This window comes from Beta vulgaris, chromosome 2, assembly GCF_026745355.1.
Source record: "Beta vulgaris subsp. vulgaris cultivar EL10 chromosome 2, EL10.2, whole genome shotgun sequence".
NCBI classification, from domain to species: Eukaryota; Viridiplantae; Streptophyta; class Magnoliopsida; order Caryophyllales; family Amaranthaceae; genus Beta; species Beta vulgaris.
The window spans coordinates 38407832-38432935 of NC_079203.1; the positions used below are offsets into that span (position 1 = coordinate 38407832).

Here is a 25104-nt window from a genome sequence, read left to right on the forward strand (position 1 = left end):
TAGTGTTTCCTATATATAATAATAACTTTTACTTATATTTGGACCTATCTCTTTCTATTATATAATAGCGATTAATTATCAAGGTAAAAAGGTTTATGTAAATTATCATTCAAGAATTAAAGTACAACATATCTCTATTATATAAGGGAGGGCGGGGGGATTTGGCGTCCCCGAATGAAGAGACTATTTTACACCTTTTCCTTTGTAAATTACAAATCCACTTAAAAACCAAAGGGAGATTTAAATAAAAATACTGGAAATAAAATTATAACAATCATTCACAAGTCAACTTAAACCATAGAATTGCATATTTTACATTATACAAATCACCCAAATGATGAAACTTTACAAAAACAAAAAAATTAACTTACAAACTACAACCAACACACTACCACGTCAATACATACTCACAAAAATTTGACTTGAAATCCAAGTGTCCACTTTCTTCACAATATATGAAGTAGTGTACTTAATTTAAAAATCAACTAAAAAATTATAATATTAGCAATCATAGATAAATTGAATTTTGTAACTAAAAATAATTATACTTTGTTTGTCTAATGTTCAAATTTTGACTTTTACATAAGTCGAAAAAAATCGAGTTCATGTCTTGAAAAGAATTCAAGCACACATCGCGTGCAAAAAATGCTAGTTGTAACTAATCCAAGGCATATCCCGAGCTAAAATACTAGTGTAGTATTAAAAGGTGTTCCTAAAAACGTTTGTACACAAACCGTCAATTAAAAAAATAACTAGTATTTGGGCTCAGGCGTTACCCCGGGTTGGTGTTGTTTTCCAAATTTGATATGTATTTTTTCCATTCCCATTAAAATATATTAAGAAAAACTCAACATTTAAAAGGTACAAATATAATAATGTGAACACTTAAAGGATGATTAAAAGTTGGTTGAGATGATAATTGTGTCATGTATAATAGCAAGAGGTCATGGGTTCAAATCTTAGATTGTTGCAAGCTAATTTATTTTTTTGTTAATTGACATGACTATGTACATATTGGACAATTCTAATGGAGTAACAAAGGTACCAAGTGGCGTATATACATTGTCACACACGCCTTTTAATATATTTTTATAGATGGATGTGGCAAAAGTCAAACCCTCAATTAAAAAAAAACTAGTTATTAGGCCCGGGCTATGCCCCGGGTAAGAAAAAATTTCATTTAATAATATAATACTTTATGATAATAACAATAAATACAACTTAGCCTAGTGGTTAAGACTGTAGTATATGTAGTTGAGTATCGGGATTAAACCCTATACTACGCAATTTCTAAAATTTTTTATTGTACATAGATTACATGAACTAAAACTCCCTAGGGGTCGTACTGTAGTGGTCTTAGCCTAGTGGTTAAGACTGTAGTATATGTACTTGAGGTATCGGGATTAAACCCTATACTACGCAATTTCTAAATTTTTTTATTGTATATAGATTACATGAACTAAAACTCCCTAGGGGTCGTACGGTAGTGGTCAACACTGCTCTTCAAATGGTATCATGCATACATAATTAATTTTAAAATGCAAATTTATTTATTTTTAAGGATAATGCAAGGGATATGTTTAATAACATTAACTAATTACAACACATATTTTTAATTTTGTGGAAACATGGATCATTAAGAGATGTTAGATGAGATGGTGATTCTTTGAAAACCCTTACGTAAGGTCAGAGGTTCGAGCCCAAGCTTCAGCATATTTATTTTTTAAATCATGACCACTTGACTTTGTTGGTTAATAGACACGTGGCAAAATTCTAGTAGCAGGAGGAGAGTGCCACATGGCGCATCGACATTGTTACACACGCCTTTTAATATATATGTATAGATGTATAGATATATAGATATTATGCAGTTACAAGGTATCAAAAACATGACCTTTGAAATGAACAGGTGAAATCTTAACCATTGATCCAACACAACATCATTGTTCAATATCTCAAAATAACTATCATAAGGTCTTATAATTATATTTCATTAAAAGATTTGCACAAGTAGTCAGATACCTAATCTATACAAATATATTAAAAGACGTGCAAAAGAAAGTCTATGTGCCACGTGGCACTCTCCTCAAGTTTCTAACTGAAATGTTTTATGTCTATGTGTATTCCTCACTTTTAAAAAAAATGTGTAAGTGGAAGGTATCGAACATGTAACCTTTTAAATGAAAAATAAAAGCTTAAGCATCAATACACTATGACTTTGTTGTCTAATGTTTATTGTAACTAACTCGAGGCATCGCTCGCGCAAAAAAAATAGTTTTTTTTATAATAATAGAAGATTGTTATAGACAAAAACTCTTACTCTAACTCCTTGTAAGAAGTTAAGTTATTGCTTTCATCCCCGAACTTTAAGGGTTAATTTTTCTAAAATTATGCAATTCCTATTAATGTCATTACATCAATTCTTCATCGCTTGACAAAAAGTAACAAACATGGATATGGCCCGGGACACTCACTAGTTTCACATGTTAAAAGGGGTGGTATACAATGCCATGGCTCATTTTGTAACTAGGGCCTAGCTGTTGTCATGATGCCTGTTAATCGTTAACAAGAAGTTTTTGGTGACTCTTTTCCGCAAGGTGTTTTACCCTTGTGGAGATTGATCTCTCTTAATAATATGATTTATCGGTTCCATTCAAAAAGAAATTTGGGTATGTCATAGTGATGTCTTCATCATATATAGGTCATAGTGGATGCTAATAAGAATATTTTGGTCTTTTAGATACTAAATGTGTTAGTACTATGAGTATATTTTGTGCTAAAGGGTTATTAATTAAATACTTTTGAAAAGGGTTATTAATTAAATACTTTTGAAAAGGGTTATTCAAAATATTATAAATTGGTAATGTAAGAGCATTTTTTAGGACCTACTTTCCCAGTATCCCTCGAAAAATTGAAATTTTTGGTGTCATTAAAGTCAATATAAAGCATCTTTTAGTACCACTAATAATACCGGTTAGAACTTTTTATTGGTATTAATTTATATTTATTTCAAATCATCGAGTTAAAGTAACACTTTCTATTATACCTACCAATCCATTTTTTCATATTGATACAACATTTCCTATATACTAATTTTGGAAAAAACTACTAAATTGTTACTAGTAGAGCAAAATACCATAAGAACACTTTTTTTGTACGTACAACTAGGAGTACCAGTTAATTCATTTTATATCCTACCTTCAGTTCTTAATACTTGTAACATATTTTTTTTTGGATATTTCAGTACAAGATTTTTAACATTTCTCTTTTAGGTAAAATATTAAACAAAAAATTTCTTTTTTTAGTCAAATGGGTCATGTACTGTTTCACTCTCTCTCTCCTCTTCCTTGGCTCGTGTCTTTTTCATATCTCACAAGTAATAAGAAACAATGAAAATATTAAATAACCTCTTCTAGCACAAAACTCTTAACCACAACAACAAAATACTTCTTTCGTCGATGATATTTTTGAGGTATATGATAAAAGAAAGGGCTTATTGCTCGTTTAGCGACTAAGGATTTTCTCGTCAACGATATTTTACAGTAGAAATTGTATTTTGATATGAAAATTAATGGTTAGTTTATATTGTTCTAGTTAGTTTATAATGTTCTTAGGTTAATTTTTTGAACATTTACCAATAAAATTCAATACAAAAAACGAATTCCTTTATGAGCATTATATGTACTATAAATTTGGTCTACACATGCTATCACACCCTATCAAATCGCTTCTATAATCTATGCAAATGAATTTAATATTCCCTTCCTTTTTTAAATAAATGATATATTTTAACTTGTACGCTTGTAATGCATAACTTTGACCGCTAATATATTTAATTATCTATAAGTATAAAATCATTCGAAATAGACATATTGAAAATATGCGCCGATACAAATTTAACAACATCATGTACTCTAAAATTGGTTTTTATATACTTCGTTCCTATATTTTTTTAAATGACTCATTTTGACTCTACACTATTCACACTAGGGGCATCTGAACGCGATGCGTGCGTCGACAATCTTATGTAGGTATATACAAATGGACATGTTTTTTTATCTAAAATTATATTGGCAGTGATGTAAATTATTGAGGTTCTTTTGTAGATGTTATTATCTTTTAAATTAAAGGTGAATTTGGTCTATGATTTAATAATTTCTTTTCAACGAGTTTAGTATAGTTTTTTTTAACAATTATGAATGTTAATAAACCGTATTGTTTGAATTACTTTCTACATATGAAATATTATGTTGTCACGATATATTGCTAACTTTGTTTTGTTGAAGATTCTAATTGGTTTCGTGAATTGATTGTGTCAATTTAGTTTGTCAAGTTATTGATGGTATTGCATATTCCATTTTTGACCTACCCATATGGCAAGTTTAATTGATTCTCATTTTTCAATTTCTATAAAAAGAAAACTTTATTTTAAATTATTAGAGGGTATTCTAATCACTTCAAAGGAGGACACCACACCTCCTACCTTGGCTTATATAATAAAGATACATGACATTGACTATTTTTTTATGATTTGTACTTAATATAAGGAAATATAATTGTGTGGAATCTTGTTAGATTTGTCTCAATGTATACTTTCCAAATATTAACTTTTTATAATTTTTGCTTATTGATAATTAGAGATATTACGGTTCACATTAGTGTCTTGATAGGTTGTCATTCACCAGTCAAAAATAATTCATGCAAAACCTTCTAACAATGTATTGGTGGTAAGTAGGATTGAATCTATAGAGAAATGGTCGTTTTAATCTAGCTTCTAAAGTATGGGAAAACTAAACAAGATCACTAAGTTGAGATTTAAGGTTCTAAACTAATAAGATATAAAAATCAAACTGAAAAGATCAAAAGTTATGCTTCACCATGTTCATATATATAATTTATCAAAATATCAGCAATAGTTCAATTAATTAGATACCTAGAGCACAAGTTAATCCTACCGTCGGGTCTTAACGCTCTCAAATCAACAAATGCAGTATGGTCACGAACATAATCAGATTTGCTAATTGTAGGTAAGCCTCTAAAGAGTACTATCTCTCGATCTATGACTCATTATTAGCAATATTTAATCAGACAATTAATCATATTACAAGATTAACAATAAAAACACTAATCAATTAGAAATAACAATGACTAATCAAACCACAAACATCATCAATCAAGATTCATAACATATAAACGTGGATTTTCAAACCCTAGAAAATAGGACTACTCAATCATGAAATAAATAATATTCGAGAAAGTTAAATATAACCGAGATCTCATAAACTCAAATATGTTCATCAATAATAAAACTAGCATTAGCTAAGAGTTATATACATTAACTTCACTTACATAGTTACATACTCCATTTTCCTACATTTAGGCCCTGTTCTTTTGGACTAATTTTTAGTTAATTTCAGTTTAGTTCAGTTAATTTCAATTCAATTATTATTATTATTTTTATTATTTTATTTATTTATTTATTATTATTTATTTATTACAATTACTATTATTATTTTTATTATTATTTATTATCTATTTTTTATTTTTTATTATTAATATTATTACTTCTTCCGTCTCATAATATAGTGATTGTTTTTTTTACACGTTTCTTCAAGACGTAATTTTGACCTTTAATATCTTCAATCTCGTATTAATAAAAAATATTAAAAGTTGATTTTATGAAAGTAAGACGTTAATACGAATATAACAAGATCACAATTCACACATAAGTAGGTTTTTTGTATATAATAATGAGAATATTTGGTCAAAGATTTTAAAATTTGACCCACCAAAAATGAAATAGGCACTATATTATGGGACGAAGGGAGTAGTATTTATGATTTATTTTTTATTATTAGTTAATTATTATTATTATTATCATTTATTATTATTATTATTTTTATTATTATTTTTTTTTAATTTTTATCATTATTATTATTATCATCAGTTTATTTCAGTAAATTTCAGTTGAGTTCAATACATTTTAGTCAATTTCAGTTCAATTCAGTTATGTTAATTTCAGTTCAATTCAGTCGAAATAAATTTTAAAAAACAAGGCCGTATTTTATTACCTCAGTTGATGTGAAAATATGTCTTGAATTCTTAAACTGTTTCTATTTAAAGAAATGTATTTAATGCTTATACCCATAAATAATTTAGATTAATTGTTAAAGTCCTATACAAAAATAATACCCTACGCATGAGTTTGAATTCGTGTACATCATTAAGCTTGGTAGCTCTCTAACGAAAAACACATAGTAATTTCGAGTGACCCGCAAAAGGAAAAACCCCGGGCCAACATACACCAAACCCAACCCGATCCCTGTATAGTGTATAGTAGTATTCCTTCCAATTTATAGCACCCTCACTTTCTCTCTCCATCCCTAAACATCAATTTCCAGTGAAAACACACACACACATAACCAGAAACCCAAAATAATAGTACAACTATAGGAGCAGGAGAGAGAATATAAAAACACAACAAAAAAAGTGTATTTATTTTTCTCTCAGCTCGCTTTTTCTTCTCTTCATCATATCAATGGAGGCCACCTCCATAGACGAAGCTCTCTCTCCTTCGCAATCGCAACCGCCGCAACCTCCTCCGCCGTCGGATATTTCCGTCGCCGCTGAAGAGCCGGAGGAAGAAGATGAAGATGAGGATGAAGACGACGCTTTGATTTCTAAAGCTCAAAAGTTTATGGAATTCATCACTTCTTCTCCTGATAACCCTAATCCTAAAGCTCTTCATGCTCTTGCTTCTCTCCTCGAAACTCAAGAATCCAGGTTTTTTTTAAAAATTATTTTTCTCTTTTTTTTGTTTTGTTTTGTTATGTGAATTTTATGAGGTTTTTTCGACGTTTGATAGTGTGATTAGTGATACTGCATAGTGAGGAAGTTTCTGGAATTCTTGATTTTATATTTGTTGGTGAATAATTAAATGAATAAATTATTATTATAATTATATTTATTATCAAATTGAGTTTCGTTGTGTTTTCGAATATATACTTGGTTGATGATTGTAGTGAGTTGTATGTATATGACGTTTGCTTGGAGTTTATTGTGACGTTGGAAAGATTAAGTAATTTTCGTCACCTTTTTTTTTTTAATTTTATATTTGTACATATACAGCTATATGATCACGGTCGAGTAATCGATGTGGAATAAGTATGGGCAAAGCTTTGAAACAAAGGTAGTGTTTATAAAGTTTCGAATCGACGGAACTGAAGGAGGGAATGGAGGAAGGTCCTACTGGAGGTAGAACATTTCCAAAAGGGAAAGAGGGAATAGATTGTCAGGCGTTTTAGCATCTACTATGCCCTTGTGAAGTGTTGAGGATGTTTTTATGAGGTAGTTTGAAGGTGTGTTGTTGCACTCAAGTTTGTGAACGAAAGTTTGGGCTGTTAAACTTTGGAGAGTAGAGGGAGCTTATAAGGATTGAGGAACAAGTGTTGTTGGAAGAGATCACAGTATCACACTTTTTTTTGTGTTTGAAGAGAGTTCTTAGGCTCTATTTGGTAGAGCGTAAAACATTTTCAGTATAAAATGATTTTCATGGAAAACAATTTACAATGTAAAACACAATTCCAAAATTAGTTTTCTGTTGTTTGGTTCCATGTAAGAAAAATGATGAAATGAAAGGAAAATGAAAGGGAAAGTAAGAAGGTAGTGAGAGGAATGTACAAGAGAGATAAGGAAAACAGTTTTTCCTTCATTTTGAAGGGAAAATGGTTTCCATCATTGTGAGAGTTATTTTACCCCAAGGAAAAATGGTTTTACACTCTTTTGCCAACCATACAATGTAAAAATGAAAATAGAGGAAAACAGTTTTTCAGGAAAACGTTTTACTCCCTACCAAAGAAGCCTTAGTCTCTTACTGTGGCTGATACAGTTTCATGAAGTACTGTTTTCACCGTTGCCTCTGATCAAACCAGCAAATTGCTTCTTCTGTTTTTTTATCCTTGCAGATTTTATGGTCAACGAATGCACATAATTGATTTGGGTTTTTTTTATCTTCAAAGTCACTTTGAGCTATTCTTCCTACTTTGACTCTCCTTGGTTTTAAACCCCCCCCCCCCCCCCCCCCAAAAAAAAAAGAGGAGAGCTAGAACTACATGAAATGAGCTTGTTGTTTTTGCTGCATCCACTCATTTTGGCGATGTGATTGTGAGCTGTTAACTGTGATCAATCTACCCTTGTGGTTCATTATTATGGTGGAGGAAATATGTATAGGGTCTTTTTATACCCAAGCTTCTTTTTTTTTTTTTGTGAAAGATTTATACCCCAACTTTTGGATAAATGAAAAATCATAAAAAATGTATATGATTTTTACATCTCATTCAATCCCCATTTGGATCTTATGTGTGGCTCATGCAGCAATTGGGAGAACGTGTGAGATATATAAATGATTTGCTTGAATGAGAGCCGTTGCAGCTTGATGTCATCTGTGCTTTTCTAATATGTCACTTCCCATTGGCTACTAAAGAGGTTGCATGGTGTCTCTCTTCTAGAGGACTGAGAGAGAGAGAGAGAGAGAGAGAGATTTGGTAAATGAAAAAGCAGGATTTTGTCTAATATGTCACTTCCCATTGGCTACTAAAGAGGGTGCATGGCGTCTCTCTTCTAGAGGACTGAGAGAGAGAGAGAGAGAGAGAGAGAGAGATATTTGGTAAATGAAATAGCAGGATTTCGTCTAAATAATATTTATTTTTCTAACTGTTTTTTTTATCTAGATTGAGGTGCAAGACTTTATTTAGTAAGATCTGTTCCGAGAACCCAATGCAACATGAAACAAGATGTCAATGGTGAGAACAAGTTAAGGAGCACATATAAAACAATTCAAGTACTATAGTATCAGAATCCGTGGAATTTTAATTTTCTAAGATGCTTCTTCGGGAAGAATTTGAACAGACATAGTTGTCTTTCTTTCCTTTCCTTTCAATTATCATATATTTTTTTTCTTTTTAAAAATTGACCTTCTTTTAAATAGGAGGCATGTAGGTGAGTTGCTGGAAGCTGGGTATGATGAAAGTATTGAGAATCATAAAGTACTGCTCTATGTTTCTATTTCTTTATTATTCAGATTGTGTGAATATAGATGTCTATGATGTAAATGATTCAAACTAGAAAAACTAAAGAGATGGGTAGAATAGTGTATTTTCCATATAAATAAGTAACTCGTGTGCTTTCCGATTTTTAGCTGAGCAAGGTCTCATGTTAAGCTAGTTTAAGTGGAATCTTGACCAGATTAATCTGGGAATCTCTTTCTCTACTTCATATTTCCATCAATAGAAGTACATTGACATAGTACCATGTGATGGTAAAAGACTAATCTATAGCTTTCCATGTAACTATCTGTCGATTTTAAACCCTAAAGCTTAGATTTGGTCAGTGTAACTGCTTGCTATATGTACGGTCAATTATTTGGACTATATGCTGTATTATAGAAAGTTATCTTGATTTCTTGTTTGCTCTTTCTATCTTCTGAATAGTTGGGGGTTCTCAATAACTTCCTCTAATGTAGGATTTCGGTGTGGTAGGACTGGTAATGTGTTCTAGTGAGGTGTATTATGCATCTGTATTTTACCCCATTGACATATCATTATCGGGAATTGTGTGCCCTTTTGCTCCTCTGTGGCTTGGTGCCTTCTCATGCATTGGTTTGGGCTCACCTACAAAAATTGCAACATGATGATTTGAATTCTTACCAATAATTAACTGAGGACTTGATCACTTTAGCTATACAATATTAATTTTTTTTAAGAAAATAGGAGATCAAATCTAACTCCTAACCCCCTTTTCGCAAATAACGAAACCTGGGCCAGAACTAGATTATATTCTCGTAATTGCCCGCATTTAGGTTCTATTGTGCAATTTGTTGCGGGTATTCATGATGGATAATATTGTACTTACAGCAATTGTATATCTGCTTATCACACTAACTGATACAGGTACATGGAAGAGGCAGATCATTCCTCCTCAAATCAAACTCGATCTTCACATAATATTGGACGCTTGGGTAATCTAATTCGGGTAATGACATGGGGACTCTAGGAGCTTAAATTCCATAGTATTTCCTTTGTCAGAATTTATCTTTATCAATTATGAATTTAAATAGATATATTGGTGATTTTTTTTCAAAAAATCTTTCTTAGCCTTTTGTATTCTTTTCTTCAGGAAAATGATGAATTCTTTGAATTATTATCATCAAAATTTCTATCAGAGTCTAGATACTCCATATCTATACGGGCTGCTGCTGCAAGGGTGCTTCTTGGCTGTTCGTTAAGTTGGATGGTGAAGAATCAGATTTTCTTGCTTAAATTGGCTCCACTTCTCCATGCAGCACATGGGTGTTTTAATCTACTAACCAGTTCTGATTTTCTTGCAGTACCCTCATGTTTTTGAAGACGATGTTACAGAAAACATAAAAAATTGGGTGTTGGATGATAGTACGAAATATTCCAGTGACGATGGCTTATGGAAACGTCAATTTGGTGAGGGAAAATGCTCAGATTTTGATATGCTTAAGACCTACTCTGCAGGACTTCTTGCACTATGCTTAACCAGGTATGTCAAAGATATTGTTTTTGTTTTTAGCCGTTGCTTCTGAAAGTCGTACTAACTTTGTATGCCACTTATACTGGCAGTGGTAGTCAAGTAGTTGAAGATGTCTTAACTTCTGGCTTGTCGGCTAAGCTGATGCGTTATCTTCGAAATCGGGTCTTGGGTGAGACGAGTAGCAGCCATAAAGATCCAAGTCATGTGGTTGAGAGTAAAAGTGTTGCCCTTGGAGGTGGAGGAAGAGGTAGAGATGAAAATCGTTCCAGGTTACGACCACCTCTGGAGACCGCTTCTCTAGATGATTCTAGAATAATAGAAGATGCAGGTTCAGCTGATTTAGGTGGGGAGAAGGATCATGATAGAAGCTTGAATCGGCAGGTGAATGGGGAAGAACGATGGGTTAATGGAGAGCCAGCTGATAGATTGACTGAAGAGGTTGCCATTTATGATGCAGATATTGATGGCGATGATCGTTGGCATGGGCGGGATATGCATGATGGACGGTTGAAAACTGGGGAAAGAAACGGTCCTGGAAGATCCTTGCATGATGAAGATTATGATGAAAGCACAAGAGAGGACTCTGCTAGGCGTAGGGTGAACCGTGGATTGCGATCTAGGGGCAAAGCCAGGGTTAATGAAACTACTACAGAGCCTGAACAGCTTATTATGTCGCCTGGGTCAGGAAGTCGTGGTGGGCAATTGCGTAGTGCTAGGGAGAGGAATTCAACTAGAAATGTGGATGGTAAGCGAGTGAATGATAACAAGAAAAGCTCAAGTAGGACAACTGCTGAAGGCACTGCAACAGAAGCAGAAGATACTGATGAATTCATTCAAGAATGCAGAGTTGGCTCCAAGGACATCTCAGATCTTGTAAAAGCTGCTGTGAGGGCTGCTGAAGCTGAAGCAAGAGCTGCCAATGCGCCAATAGAAGCTGTCAAAGCTGCTGGAGAGGACGCTGCTGAATTGGTGAAACTTGCCGCATTGGATGTAAGCGGTCTGATAAATCACCCTCCCCATCTTCCTCTCCAAGGCACCATCATTTCCCCATCCCCAAACCCTTTACCTTCACATTGAACTTAATTTTTGAACTTTCTCATTTTATGCACTAATAGGTGTTCAAAACTACAAATGATGAAGAGGCTGCATTCTTGGCGGCTTCGAAAGCAGCATCCACTGTGATTGATGCAGCTAATGCCATTGAAGTTTCTAGGTAGTCATCTGGAGAACGTACCATATAGTAAAAGTTTCAGTATCTCATTCATTGTTTTTGATCCTTTGTTTCAGAGATGATAAATTTTTAATTGGTTGATGGTAGGAATCTTGACAGTGTCAGTTCGGATTTACCTAAAGATGGGGTTGCTGAGGCAGAAGGGAATGAAGATTTAGAATTTTTCATCCCAGACTGTGATACCCTTGCACAACAAAGGGAGAAGTTTTGCATCCAGTGTCTTGTGCTCTTAGGAGAGTATGTTGAAGTTCTAGGGCCTGTGCTGCATGAAAAGGGGGTAGATGTTTGCCTTGCATTATTACTGCGACATTCTAGGGGAAAGAAGGAATCGGAAATTCTTTCTTTCCTGCCTGATGTGTTAAAGCTGATATGTGCTTTGGCTGCTCATAGAAAATTTGCTGCAGTGTTTGTGGATCGAGGAGGCATCCAAAAGTTGCTTGCTGTACCAAGGGTTCTTCACACTTTCTTTGGCCTATCTTCTTGCTTGTTTACCATTGGGTCTCTTCAGGTAAGAAATTGGATATCCATTGTAGCCTTAGTGCCCTCGGAATAATTTGACTTCAATTCTGTGTTCTATCTTTCAACCGCATGTCTATGTTTTTGTCTTTTTCCCCAAATATTTAATGTTAAAAGGGAACCTGTGTTGCAGGGTATCATGGAGCGTGTTTGTGCACTTCCTTCTGATGTAATTTATAAGCTAGTTGAGTTGGGTCTACAGCTTCTAGAATGCCCGCAGGATCAGGCCCGAAAAAATGCTGCTTTATTCTTTGCTGCTGCATTTGTCTTCAGAGCTGTTCTTGATGTTTTTGATGCGCAGGATGGCCTGCAGAAATCACTTGGCCTTTTGCATGATGCTGCTTCTGTACGATCAGGAGTGAATTCAGGGACCTTGGGGGCTTCTACCCCAGGTGCACTTAGAAATGATCGATCAAATGCTGATGTACTTACATCGTCCGAGAAACAGATAGCTTATCACACTTGTGTGGCTTTGCGACAGTATTTTAGAGCGCAGCTGTTGCTGCTAGTGGATACTGTCCGTCCTAGTAAAAGCAATCGAAGCGTAGCTCGTCATATTCCAAGCATAAGAGCTGGCTATAAGCCTCTTGATATAAGTAATGAGGCCATGGATGCAGTTTTTCTCCAGATACAGAAGGACCGGAAGCTTGGTCCTGCTTTGGTCAGAGCTAGATGGCCAGCAGTTGAGAGGTTTTTAGCTTGTAATGGACATGTGACAATGCTGGAGTTGTGTCAGGTAATCTTTTTCTCTCTTTTCTAAGTAGTTTCTTGATACTTGAACCTTTCTTTTAACTTCTACAAATACAGGCTCCACCTGTTGAACGTTATTTGCACGACTTGCTTCAATATGCATTGGGTATCTTGCATATCGTTACGTTGGTGCCATATAGCCGGAAATTGATCGTTAATGCCACATCAAGCAATGATCGTGTTGGGATAGCTGTTATTTTAGATGCTGCTAATGGACCTGGTTATATAGACCCTGATGTAAGTTCATTGTAGTTCTTTTCCAAGTATGTGATGAGCGGAGATATTCAGATCCGTTATTTGTAGCAGGGACTAATGCTTTGCTGTTTTATTTTTGTGTGACTATCAGATTATTCAGCAGGCACTAAATGTGTTGATCAACCTCGTTTGTCCTCCCCCATCAATCAGCAATAAGTCGCCTCTCCTTACACAAAATCAGCAACCTGTTTCTGTCCAAACCTCTAATACATCTACGGAGGCTAGAGATAGGAATGCAGAGAGAAATGTCTCTGATCGAGTGGCTCCTGCGGCAAGTCAAATTGAAGCAAGAGAGCGAAATGGTGAATCCAGTACTGCAGATCGGGGATCATCTATGAATAATGCCATACAAAGCCCATCTCCTAACTTGGCCTCTGGATTAGTTGGCGATCGCAGAATTTCCTTAGGTGTTGGGGCTGGTTGTGCTGGCCTTGCTGCACAGTTAGAACAAGGATATCGCCAAGCCAGAGAGGCTGTCCGTTCCAATAATGGTATAAAGGTTCTTCTACAACTCCTTCAAACTCGTGTGGTGTTGCCGCCAGCTACTCTTGATTGTCTGCGTGCACTAGCTGTTCGTGTCTTGCTTGGCTTAGCCAGGGATGACACTATTGCACAAATATTGACAAAGCTCCAGGTATAGACGCTTCTCTAAATCACATTGCTCTTTGACGTCTGGTAGATTGACTGTATTATTCAAAAAACGTATCTTCTTTTAAATTGGATATGTAGGTTGGCAAGAAGCTGTCAGAAGTTATCAGAGATTTGGGAAATCAGAACCCTGGAAGTGAGCAGAACAGGTGGCAAACAGAGCTTACACAGGCAGCTATTGAATTAATTGCGGTATGATGATGACCCACTCTAGTTGCATATCTTGCCTATATTAGTTTGTTTTATATTGCCAACGTATCCATTTTCTTGTTTTTGAAAAGGTGTTTATTGTTTGACTATCTTAAGAGTTTTTAGAAGAGCAAAATCAGAAAGATGCATGATTTAGTTCTGATTGCCTTGTTTCTTGCCAAAAACATACCCATGGGGATACAAGTAGCTTGTTTCTGTCTCCCAGAATACCTAAAGGGTTCATCGTCAGTATGGGAACATAAAGCTGCTAAGAATCTATCATACATATGTATTTTCCATAATGTCTTCCAAAATTGATTATATAAACTTGAAATTTCAATAAAACTCATTGGTGGTTTGACTATCAGTATGGGAACGATAGGCTACTGTTTTACACTTTGGACAGCAACATAAAAGGGAAAGGAAGGGGAGGAGAGGAGGAAGGGAAGGGGAAAGGACGGGAGGGGGAAGGTGGTGCTCCATTATCCCTCTAAACCTCTCCAATTTTGGAGGATCGTGTTTACTTAAAAAGGGGGGGAAATTGGGTCCCTACCTCCACCCCCCTTCCTTCCCCGACCACTTATCCAAACAAAGGAACTTGTTCCCCTCCCTATCCTTTCCCCCTTTCTCTCTGACCCCTCTTATCCAAACAAAATTTTAGGCTCTTGCTAGTTGCTTGTTTATTACCTTATATCTCAATATATAACCTGTTGTCTGTATATTTTAGTCGGTACGAATGAATTTACAGTATATTTACTGCAAATGTATGTGGCATTGACAATTCTGCTCCTGTGATCTACAGATTGTGACAAATTCAGGCCGTGCAAGCACTTTAGCTGCTACTGATGCTGCTACCCCGACACTAAGACGTATAGAGAGAGCTGCTATTGCTGCAGCTACCCCTATTGCATACCATTCAAGGTATCTTGTATTCAATTACTTCCGATGCGATCATTGTCATTTGATAGTTAGTTCTAAGTTTTGTAATCTTTTTGTATTTTATTTTATCAGGGAACTTTTGCTGCTCATGCATGAACATCTACAGGCTTGTGGTTTATCGTCTAGTGCTGCTACCCTGATGAAAGAGGCGCAGTTGACGCCTCTGCCATCCTTATCTGCACCATCATCACTTTCTCACCATGCTTCTGTTCAAGAGATGCCTTCTGTACAGATTCAGTGGCCATCAGGTCGGTCTCCTGGGGGATTCCTCAACAAGTCAAAGATGCTGGCACAGAATGAGGAACTCCAGTCAAAATATGATTCTGCTGTGTCGTTGAAAAAAAAGCCTTTTCTTTTCTCATCTAGCTTCAGTGCTCGATCAAAGGGTTGTTCTTCATCTACTGAGCTGCAAACACCCACGATTAGCAAGGCGCACACTAGTTCAAGAAGGGCCGTGGGACCTGCAGCTCCTCCAGAAACTCCTTTGGCGCCAACTTCAGAAACAGCGGCTGATGTTGAAACTCATGTGAAAACGCCAATAGTGTTGCCAATGAAGAGGAAGCTCACTGAGCTGAAGGAGGTTGCTCCTGCCTCCTCTGCAAAGCGATTGAATGCCAGTGAGCATGGGTTGAAGTCTCCTGTATTTCAAACTCCTAATAGTGGTCGCAGAGGGAGTCTTTTAAGTGACCTCTGTGGCTCCATTACCCCAAATACTTGTATCAAGGATTTGTATGGGCGGCAAACACCTTTAGCTGGCCAGGTTGATAATTTTGATGATAGTCAGTACAATGATACTCCTTTTGCTTCCTCCCAACCATGGTTCTCGGGTGATTTACAACCTACCACCTCTGAAAGGTTAACCTTAGATTCCATTGTTGTTCAGTATTTGAAGCATCAGCATCGCCAATGTCCAGCTCCCATTACTACTTTACCTCCCCTTTCTCTCCTACACTCTCATGTTTGTCCTGAACCTAGACGAAGCCTTGATGCCCCATCCAATGTGACTGCTCGTATTTCTACTCGTGAATTTAGAAGTATGTATGGTGGAATCCATGGAAGTAGAAAGGACCGTCAATTTGTTTACAGCCGGTTTAGGCCATGGAGAACTTGTAGGGATGATGCTGCTGCCCTTCTGACATGCATGACTTTTCTTGGCGACTCCTCCCAGATTGCTGCTGGAAGTCATTCTGGCGAACTCAAAATTTTTGACTCCAATAGTAATAATATTGTGGAGACCTGCACCAGCCACCAGACTCCTTTAGTACTTGTTCAATCGTGTTCTTCGAATGGGACCCCTCTAGTGCTTTCCTCCAGCTCCCTTGATGTGAAGCTGTGGGATGCATCTTCGATTTCAGGGGGTCCCACCCAAACTTTTGAAGGATGTAGGGCTGCTAGGTTTGGCAATGCTGGGACTCATTTTGCAGCTTTACCTTCTGAATCATCGCAGCGAGAGATTCTGCTGTTTGATGTAGCAACGCACCAAATGGATCAGAAGTTCTTGGACGCCTCTTCTGGTCCTTCTGGTCGAGGTCATGCTTATTCTATCGTACACTTTAACCCCTCGGATACAATGTTGCTTTGGAATGGTGTCTTGTGGGATCGACGGGTTACTACGGCAGTCCATCGATTTGACCAGTTTACAGATTATGGTGGCGGTGGCTTCCATCCTGCTGGAAATGAGGTATAAACAATACATGGTTGATAATTGTATGTAGCATTTCTTTCATTGTTTGTTTTAAGACTGAAAAAGAAACAACGATTTTTGACTAGTCTTTCATGGATGTCGTTCTGTTTTGAATATGTTGACTGCCACATGCTGAACTTCAGAATTAGTTCTGATTTTTTAGGCCATTATTGTGGTCTGGGTGATGGATTACATTTATGCTGTCGAATTTTGTGGCATACAAAACTTCTGTAATTTCCTTATTGCCGAGCTGCTCTTCTCTTGTTTTGTTTTATGTTCATCCCTTGACAAATGTCAATCCGCTTATTGTTTCAGGTTATAATAAACTCGGAAGTTTGGGATCTTCGGAAGTACAGGCTTCTTAGAAGCGTACCTTCTCTTGACCAAACTGTCATCACATTTAACAGTAGTGGGGATGTGATTTATGCGATATTGAGAAGGAATCTTGATGATATAATGTCATCTGTCCACACTCGCCGTTGCAAACATCCCCTGTTTTCTGCATTCCGCACATTGGATGCTGTCAACTACTCTGACATTGCCACCATTCCTGTGGATCGCTGTGTTCTTGATTTTGCAACAGAGCCTACAGATTCGTTTGTTGGGTTGGTCACTATGGATGACCAGGATGAAATGTTCTCTTCTGCCAGAGTTTATGAGATTGGCCGTCGAAGACCACCTGACGATGATTCCGACCCAGATGATGTAGAAAGCGAGGATGAGGATGATGACGATGATGAAGATGATGTGGACTTGGATCCCATTTTGGGTTCAGGCCTTGATGGAGATGGTGATAGTGACGGCGATGATATGAGCAACGATGATAGTGTGACTGATATTGACGACGACGATGAAGACGACGGTGACTTCTTGGTGGATGATGCGAATTATGATGTAGGGGGTGGTATTCTAGAGATTGTGACGGAAGGCGATGAAGATGACGATGACAGTGACATGATGGGATCGTTCAGTAGCGGGGATGAATTCATGTAATGGTTATTAGAGCATGTTGGTTTTCAACTGTCCATACAGGTGGTTACCATTATCTCAAAGCAAAGATGGGGTTTGGTACTCAATCCTTGTAACTATAGTTAGTTTAGGTCAAAATCACATCGCCCACCTTCCAAGCGTCTAGAGAAAAAGAGAGATGCTAAAGAGTGATTGGGAATTATCCCTTTTCCTGTTCAGGATTTTGATTTCATTAATCTAAAGTATCCTCAATAATTTTTGCCTATATGATTGCTGTTTTGCTGTTTTGTTGTTTTGTTGGTTATTATTGTCCACTGCGAAACCCAAATTAACTTAATCTGCCACGTGTAATCTGCCACGTGTCACAAACACGGAAACGCCGCAGAAAAATAATAATTTAAAGTAATAAGTAACACGTAATGTGGGAAATTTCCGTCATCTTTTGGGGCTGGTATTTCACAGCTATTCAAAAGCGTTTTGGTATTGTTTTCATCAGAAAAATATGCATCACCAGCCTCCTTCAATCTTGATACAAGTATATGCTAAAAGATGCATGCATGATAATCTTATAATGTACTGACAAAAACGTCATATTCTTTGGTGGGTTCAAAAATTGTGTCTATAAAGCATAACCACATGAACATGCTAGGATTGCAAGTTCATTTTCACCCATTGAGTTTTTTTGTGGAGTACCAATTTTAAGCTGTACGTCCAAAAATACAATTTACTTGTTAAGAGTTTGTTTGCTTCTTCGGACCACTCTTCAATTATTTACTTTACCAATTCATATGTTTGCTGTCTTTACTGCAACAGCAAAACCCAGTACAAAGCTGATTCCTGTACTTGCACTACCAGCTTGCCTTATTTAACTCGTTTTTATTCTCTTTTTCTATCTCTCACATTCTTTATCTTTCTATATACTCTCTCTTATATCTCCTTACTCAAAGACATTATCTTCTCAGCTTCAGTGCTTCTTGAACTTGGCAAGTATCCTATCATGGTAATATGCCCTATACTAGTTTAGTCTGTCAGTCGTTTTTCAAACCTATGTAGCATGAACACGGCTGGTGTTTCGGACACGAAAAAAAGAGGAAACTTGACATTCCAGCTATTTCTGAGCTTCATTAGCTTGGAAATGGCTTGGGTTTTTGTAATGAAAACGTTTCAGAAACCAGAAAACCTGAGGCCAGAGGTTTTCGTGCTTCATAGTATTTTACATTGTTCCTTTCCCTATAGAGTTTTTCTCTTAGTAAGTTACTTGTGCAGGTTTTGGTTGGGGATCATAAACATGATGGAGATAGTGAAGTTGTAGTTGACTACAATGGAAATCCTGCAGATAAGTCTCGTACTGGGGGATGGCTTGCTGCTGGTCTCATTTTAGGTTGGTATAGGCTTCATCTGTTTTATAATACTTCCAACACTTCCCTGAAATAAAAACGTCTTATACTTGCAACCAAGTCATTTATTACTTTGTTTAAAGAAACAGAGGAAGTGTCATTCTTTGGCCTTTCTCAACAAGGTTCTTCTTCTCTTATTTATTTTTTGGGTGATTAATTTCTGAAGTTTGTTTCTTTATTGCAGGGACTGAGTTTGCTGAGAGAGTATGTGTGATGGGGATTTCAATGAACTTGGTGACGTACTTGGTTGGATATTTGCATCTTTCATCATCAAAATCTGCTACAATAGTGACCAACTTCATGGGAACTCTCAATCTTCTAGGCTTGTTTGGAGGATTTGTCGCAGATGCCAAGTTGGGCCGGTACTTGACTGTTGCTATCTTTGCATCCATAGCAGCTATGGTGAGTTTAAATCAGCTTCAGCACATACTTGCAGTTGTATGTTTAGAATATCATAGTACGGTTTCGGTCACGGTTGTGGTAACGGTCACGGTGATGCGGGAACGGTGATCATGTGGTTGTCATATGGCTGAATATCGGCTTAAACCATGAAATATCCCTAAAACCCGCCTAAAATGCGGTTTTTTTTACACCTTTACGATGCAGGTAATATCAGTTCGGTAGATTTGAAAACCTTTACAATACGGGCAATACGATACGATGCGGCCTTGTTTTGACACCAGGTTTAGATGCTTTGCTATCTTTCCAGTATAAACTATCAAGTCCTAACTATCTTAAGCAAATCAGCTTAAAATACTTTTGTTACATACAAAGTAGGTTGCTAAAGAAGCGTATCTTTGTGCATGACATGTATATAGGCTGCTAGAAATAGTTTTTCAGGTTATGCTTAGCTAAGTTTGATTCTTTATTCCAACTAAATAGTTTTCTAAAGTTTGATTCTCTATTTCCAACCCAAAATAGAATTTTAGGTTTTTATCTTGAATCTTTATTCCAACCCAAAGTCCCAAAGTCCCAAAGTAGCTTTCTAAGTTTGATTCTTTATTCCAATCTAAAGTAGCTTTCCTCTAATCTGGGAGACCTAAGCATGATGGACCCTCGGATGTTTAAAATATCGAAATCTTGAGAACAACATGGGAACTTAGGGGAGGGATACGTTTGACTGCCTTTATATGAAGACCAATAGAGCTAATATAAGGCATAGCTCATTATATGTTCAAAGATTAAGGCATGTTTTTGAATATTGGTTCTTGAGTGAAATTGAAGAGTTTGAGTAACTGGGATCTTTTTTTTTTGATCCATATGAGCCACAAAGGCGGTACAAAGTACAAAGAAGGGGAGGGGGGATTCGAACCTTTGACCTATCGTTCACAGCACCTCAATCTTAACCACTAGGCCAAGACATCCTTGGTTGAGTAACTGGGCTCTTAGAAGTTCACTTGAGTATTGTTAATTTTGTCATGAACATTACTGCCTTTGTAATAAAACAGAAAAGTAAATAGTAAGAACGACCCCTTTCCCACACTTTTTGATATAACTGAAAAGAGTAACTGAAAAGAATAGAGAGTAGAGAAGAAAGATAAATACCCATTATCACAAGATTTTAGAGCTGTGATCAAGCTTATTTATTAATTTAATTAATTATTCACCTTGTTACATTAAGTGGATTTAACACAAACGTAATTTTGTGAACCAGGGTGTAGCACTCTTAACATTGGCAACCTCACTTCCGAGCATGAGGCCACCTTCATGCAACCCCAGGAGTCCAGGTAGCCACTGCATTTCAGCTGATGGCAAGCAATTAGCCATGCTCTATGCTGCTCTATACATCATTGCCCTCGGTGGAGGGGGAATAAAATCCAATGTTTCAGGCTTTGGTTCAGACCAATTCGATCCATCAAACCCAAAAGAAGAGAAGGCCATGATCTTTTTCTTCAATAGGTTCTACTTCTGCATCAGCATGGGATCATTGTTCGCTGTTACTGTTCTTGTTTATGTTCAAGATGATGTAGGAAGAGGTTGGGGTTATGGAATCTCAGCTGCTACCATGATGATTGGGGTGCTTGTTTTGCTAGCTGGAACGCGCCTTTATAGGTACAGATCCCCTCAAGGAAGTCCCCTGACAATTGTTTGGAGGGTGGTTTTTCTTGCCTATAAGAAGAGAAAGCTTCCTCATCCTTCTCAACCTAGCTTTCTAAATGGATTTCAGACAGCCCAGATTCCATACACTCCTATGTTCAGGTAAATATCGGATTTATGATCGACACTGCCACCATCCAGAATTCTCCTTAGGAAAAATCCAGGTTAATCTCAAAGGATAAACAAAATATGCAAATGAAGTGGGCATTTTTGTAATAGCGATGACAAATAATAGGCAGTCGAGTCGAAATGATTAAACATCATGTCTATTAATTAGTAGTTATCTCTTTTCTAACATAAAAAAGATCAACTTCAATGAGCATACAAGAATTTGAGAGTTGTTTTTATAAATCTAGGAGATTGACACAGGCATATTCAGAAATATCTTTTAGTAGGGTACACTGTCACATTCCTTCTGATTTTTTATAGTTCCTCTGATATTTTTGTCAGGGTGGGGTGAGCTTGAGGACCCAAGTAAAGAAATTATTACCCAACCTTTAAAACTACCACTTTTACATGCTATCATATCAAATAAATTATTTCGGTTATTGTTGCTCAATCAATATCTAATCATTCAAATTTTGTCCTTTGATTCTGTTGCTCCAATCTATCCTGTCTGTCATGTCATCTTTATTTTGCATAATTATCTTCAATAGGAAAGCTAATAATAGTGGACAGAGAGAGAAAAAAGTAAGAGAATATGTGGGGTTGGACTTACTGAAGTGAGGAATGACAAGACATGTTACTTGTAATTGGGATAATGGTAACGCATCCTGAAATGATCCTCAATTTGAACTCGAAACTCGATACCCTATTTGATTCAAACCAAAAGTTATATATGATTAAAAATTGATATACTTTCCGTAATATTATTAATCTAAAATAGACTGGCCCGAATTTGAACTGAATTGACTTGAAATTAGTCTGATCTAACGATCGGCCCATTTGCTATCATACAACCAATGAAGGTAACTAGGCAAGCATGGAAAAGTAAGCCCTATTCTTCATTCCCTTCTAGCTGCCACGCACACTTCATTCATATGTTTTTTTTTGAAGGGACTTCATTCATATGTGGGTGGGTTAGTAAATTTATTCCTTATATTTATCTTTTTGTTTGTTTGAAGTGTCAAGTGTCAACATTCTTTTAAAGCAATTACTATGGACTATGGAGTATGGACTAAACCTTTGCTATTTTGAACTAGATGTCTTGACAAAGCGGCCATCATAGACGATTTCGCTGCAAAAGATGAAAACAGGTACAATCCATGGATTGTTTCGACGATGACAGAAGTAGAAGAAGTAAAAATGGTGCTTAAGCTCTTCCCAATTTGGTCCACTTGTATACTCTTCTGGACAGTTTATTCTCAGATGACTACGTTCACCATAGAACAAGCAACGTTCATGAACCGAAAAGTAGGATCCTTCGTCATTCCTGCAGGATCTTTCTCTGTCTTTCTGTTTATATCAATCCTTCTCTTCACCTCCTTGAATGAAAGGGTCTTTGTTCCCATCGCGAGGAGACTCACCCACAATGTTCAAGGCCTTACGAGCCTTCAAAGAGTCGGGGTTGGTCTTGTGTCTGCTATTGCTGCTATGATTGCTGCTGCCATTGTGGAGATGCAAAGGAGAGAACATGCAGTTCGTGGAATCAAACTTAGCGCGTTCTGGCTGGTTCCTCAGTATTTCTTTGTTGGTGCAGGCGAAGGGTTTGCTTATGTTGGTCAGCTTGAATTCTTCATCAGAGAGGCTCCTGAAAAGATGAAATCTATGAGCACTGGTAAGTAACAGTTACACTCTTGGTCCTTAGTTAACCGCTTAGCACATATGTCTGTCTTACCGAGTTGGATCAGTAAGGACCTGTCATATGAACTAAATCAAATAATAATCAGCGAAAATCAGTTTCAGTTGGTAAAAACTGCATAAGTGATGTACACCAGAGATCAGCAAATGTCTGTTCCAATTCTAATTAGTAAGGTGAAGTGAACCAGGACTAAATCTATATGTATACTAACTTCAACTTATTTTTGTATAACTTAAAAGGGTTTCTTTATAACCTTTTCTCAACTGTTTTTCAGTTTATAGGAGTGGTCTGACTGGATAAGACCATCAATTTCAAGAAATTGCAATTGCATTATGACTTAAGCAGCATGATTATTCTAAGTTAATTTACTTTATTCATGCAGGATTCTTCTTAAGCTCTCTAGCAATGGGGTTTTTCGTGAGCAGCTTGCTAGTTTCGATAGTGGATAGATCATCACATGATACATGGATAAAGAACAACTTGAACACAGGGAAGTTGGATTATTTCTATTGGTTGCTCGCGGGGTTGGTGGCGTTAGACTTCATTATATTTCTGGTGTTCGCTATGAAGCATCAATATAAGCTACAAACACATATAGAAAAGATGGAAATTAATGATGAGAAGGAGCTTCAGAGTTGGGAGAAAGGCAATGGTGTTGCTTAGATGCATGGGAAAAATATTAAGGGAATGTATGGTTCAAACCAAGCATATCAAGATGAGCTTGGAGCTTGATCTAATAGCCTTCATTATCTCTAAGTATAAATCTAAAGAGATTTTAATTGTTGGTAATGGTGTGCTTTAGTTAGAGTAGTATGTATAGGTCTTGCAGCAAGATTGTTGATTGTGCAATGTGTAGATCTCAATTTCTCTAATTCTGTAGAGATATGAATATAGCAAAAGTTTGATCTTTTTGATGTAACTCACTGCTCACACAAGGCATATTATGTAGATGGCATGGAGGCGGGGAGGACAAAAAATACAAACTCTAAAAGTTTAAAATACAGGTTCGATAAGAAAAAGATATTTAAAATTTTAAAAGTTCAGTCATTGAAAGATATACACCTCAATAATATCTTAGAAGTTCAAATATAAATGCCATATACTCCCTCCGTCCTTTATTAGTTTACCCCTTTTGACTTTTCACATTTATCGATGTAAAATTTTGAGTAATAATATCTCTAATTATGTATTTGTAAAAATTATAAAAATTTAATATTCTAAAACTACATATTGAGACGAATCAAACAATATCACACATGATTATATTTTCCTTACATATAAAGTACAAATGACGGTCAAAGTAATAAAAATAAATAGTGTTATAAGTCAAAGTGGGTAAACTAATAAAGGACGGAGGTAGTACTTCAATGATTGTGAATTTATAAGAGCATACCCATTCATGGTTTTTTTGGGCATCAATTTTAGTCATGATCCTTGCTCAAAAAAACATGGGATTGCATCCATGGTTTTTTGATGTTTGTATATGGGTCATGCTATGACTCAATCCATGGTTGGTCATCCTATGACCAAAACCATGATTGGTCATCTTATTACCTAAGCCAACCATTTGTGGACATGTGATAGTGCGTCATAAATGGTATTTTTTATAATTCAAGTTTGGTAATATGAATAACTTAAAAAATACAAATTTTAAAAAAAATAAAAATTTCACCAATGGTCCTATCTTTTTGAGATCTATAAATAGACATCCATTTTGCAATATTTTGATACATTTTCGAAATTAATTATTTTCTCTCTACATTGTACGCACATGAATAATTATTTTTGGAAGTTTTTATTATTGAAGAAGTTTTTTAATCAAAATTAATTACTACCAAATGAATTTATTTAGGATCGTTAATATATAAAATAATTTATTTATAATATTGTATGATATTATAAATATCAAAAGGTATAAATATGTATTGATGTAGGAGAGAGAAAATGAGATGGAGTATAGTAAGAAGTGAGATAGAGAGATCACATTCTTTCTTTTTGCGGTTTTTTCACCAGGTACCCCTGAGGTTTCAGAAAATGCACTAGGTACCCTCTTTGTTTCAAAAATGCACCAAAT

At 36.1% G+C, this 25104-nt stretch overlaps 2 protein-coding genes across 4 annotated transcripts; both read left to right on the plus strand.

The window, feature by feature from the left end:
- Positions 1-6381: 6381 nt before the first annotated feature.
- On the plus strand, positions 6382-18000 carry LOC104886731 (DDB1- and CUL4-associated factor homolog 1). 3 transcript variants are annotated; one of them, XM_010671216.3, is made up of 14 exons: positions 6382-6783; positions 9948-10029; positions 10174-10290; positions 10385-10563; positions 10644-11544; positions 11670-11767; positions 11873-12293; positions 12435-13037; positions 13109-13288; positions 13398-13940; positions 14036-14146; positions 14946-15064; positions 15155-16763; positions 17082-18000. In XM_010671216.3, exons 1-14 carry the CDS (start codon positions 6539-6541, stop codon positions 17757-17759), a joined length of 5886 nt encoding a protein of 1961 aa, XP_010669518.2. In that variant the 5' UTR covers positions 6382-6538; the 3' UTR covers positions 17760-18000. The 3 variants fall into 3 exon arrangements, with proteins under 3 accessions (XP_010669518.2, XP_048494983.1, XP_048494982.1); XM_048639026.1 differs by lacking the exon at positions 6382-6783 and adding an exon at positions 8761-8801; XM_048639025.1 differs by lacking the exon at positions 6382-6783 and adding an exon at positions 9007-9044.
- Positions 18001-18389: 389 nt separating this feature from the next.
- LOC104886730 (protein NRT1/ PTR FAMILY 6.4) lies at positions 18390-23949 on the plus strand. Its single transcript, XM_010671215.4, has 6 exons — positions 18390-18735; positions 19002-19116; positions 19317-19534; positions 20787-21331; positions 22432-23006; positions 23413-23949. The coding sequence occupies exons 1-6, from the start codon at positions 18733-18735 to the stop codon at positions 23691-23693; spliced, it is 1737 nt and encodes a 578-aa protein (XP_010669517.2). The 5' UTR covers positions 18390-18732; the 3' UTR covers positions 23694-23949.
- Positions 23950-25104: the final 1155 nt, after the last annotated feature.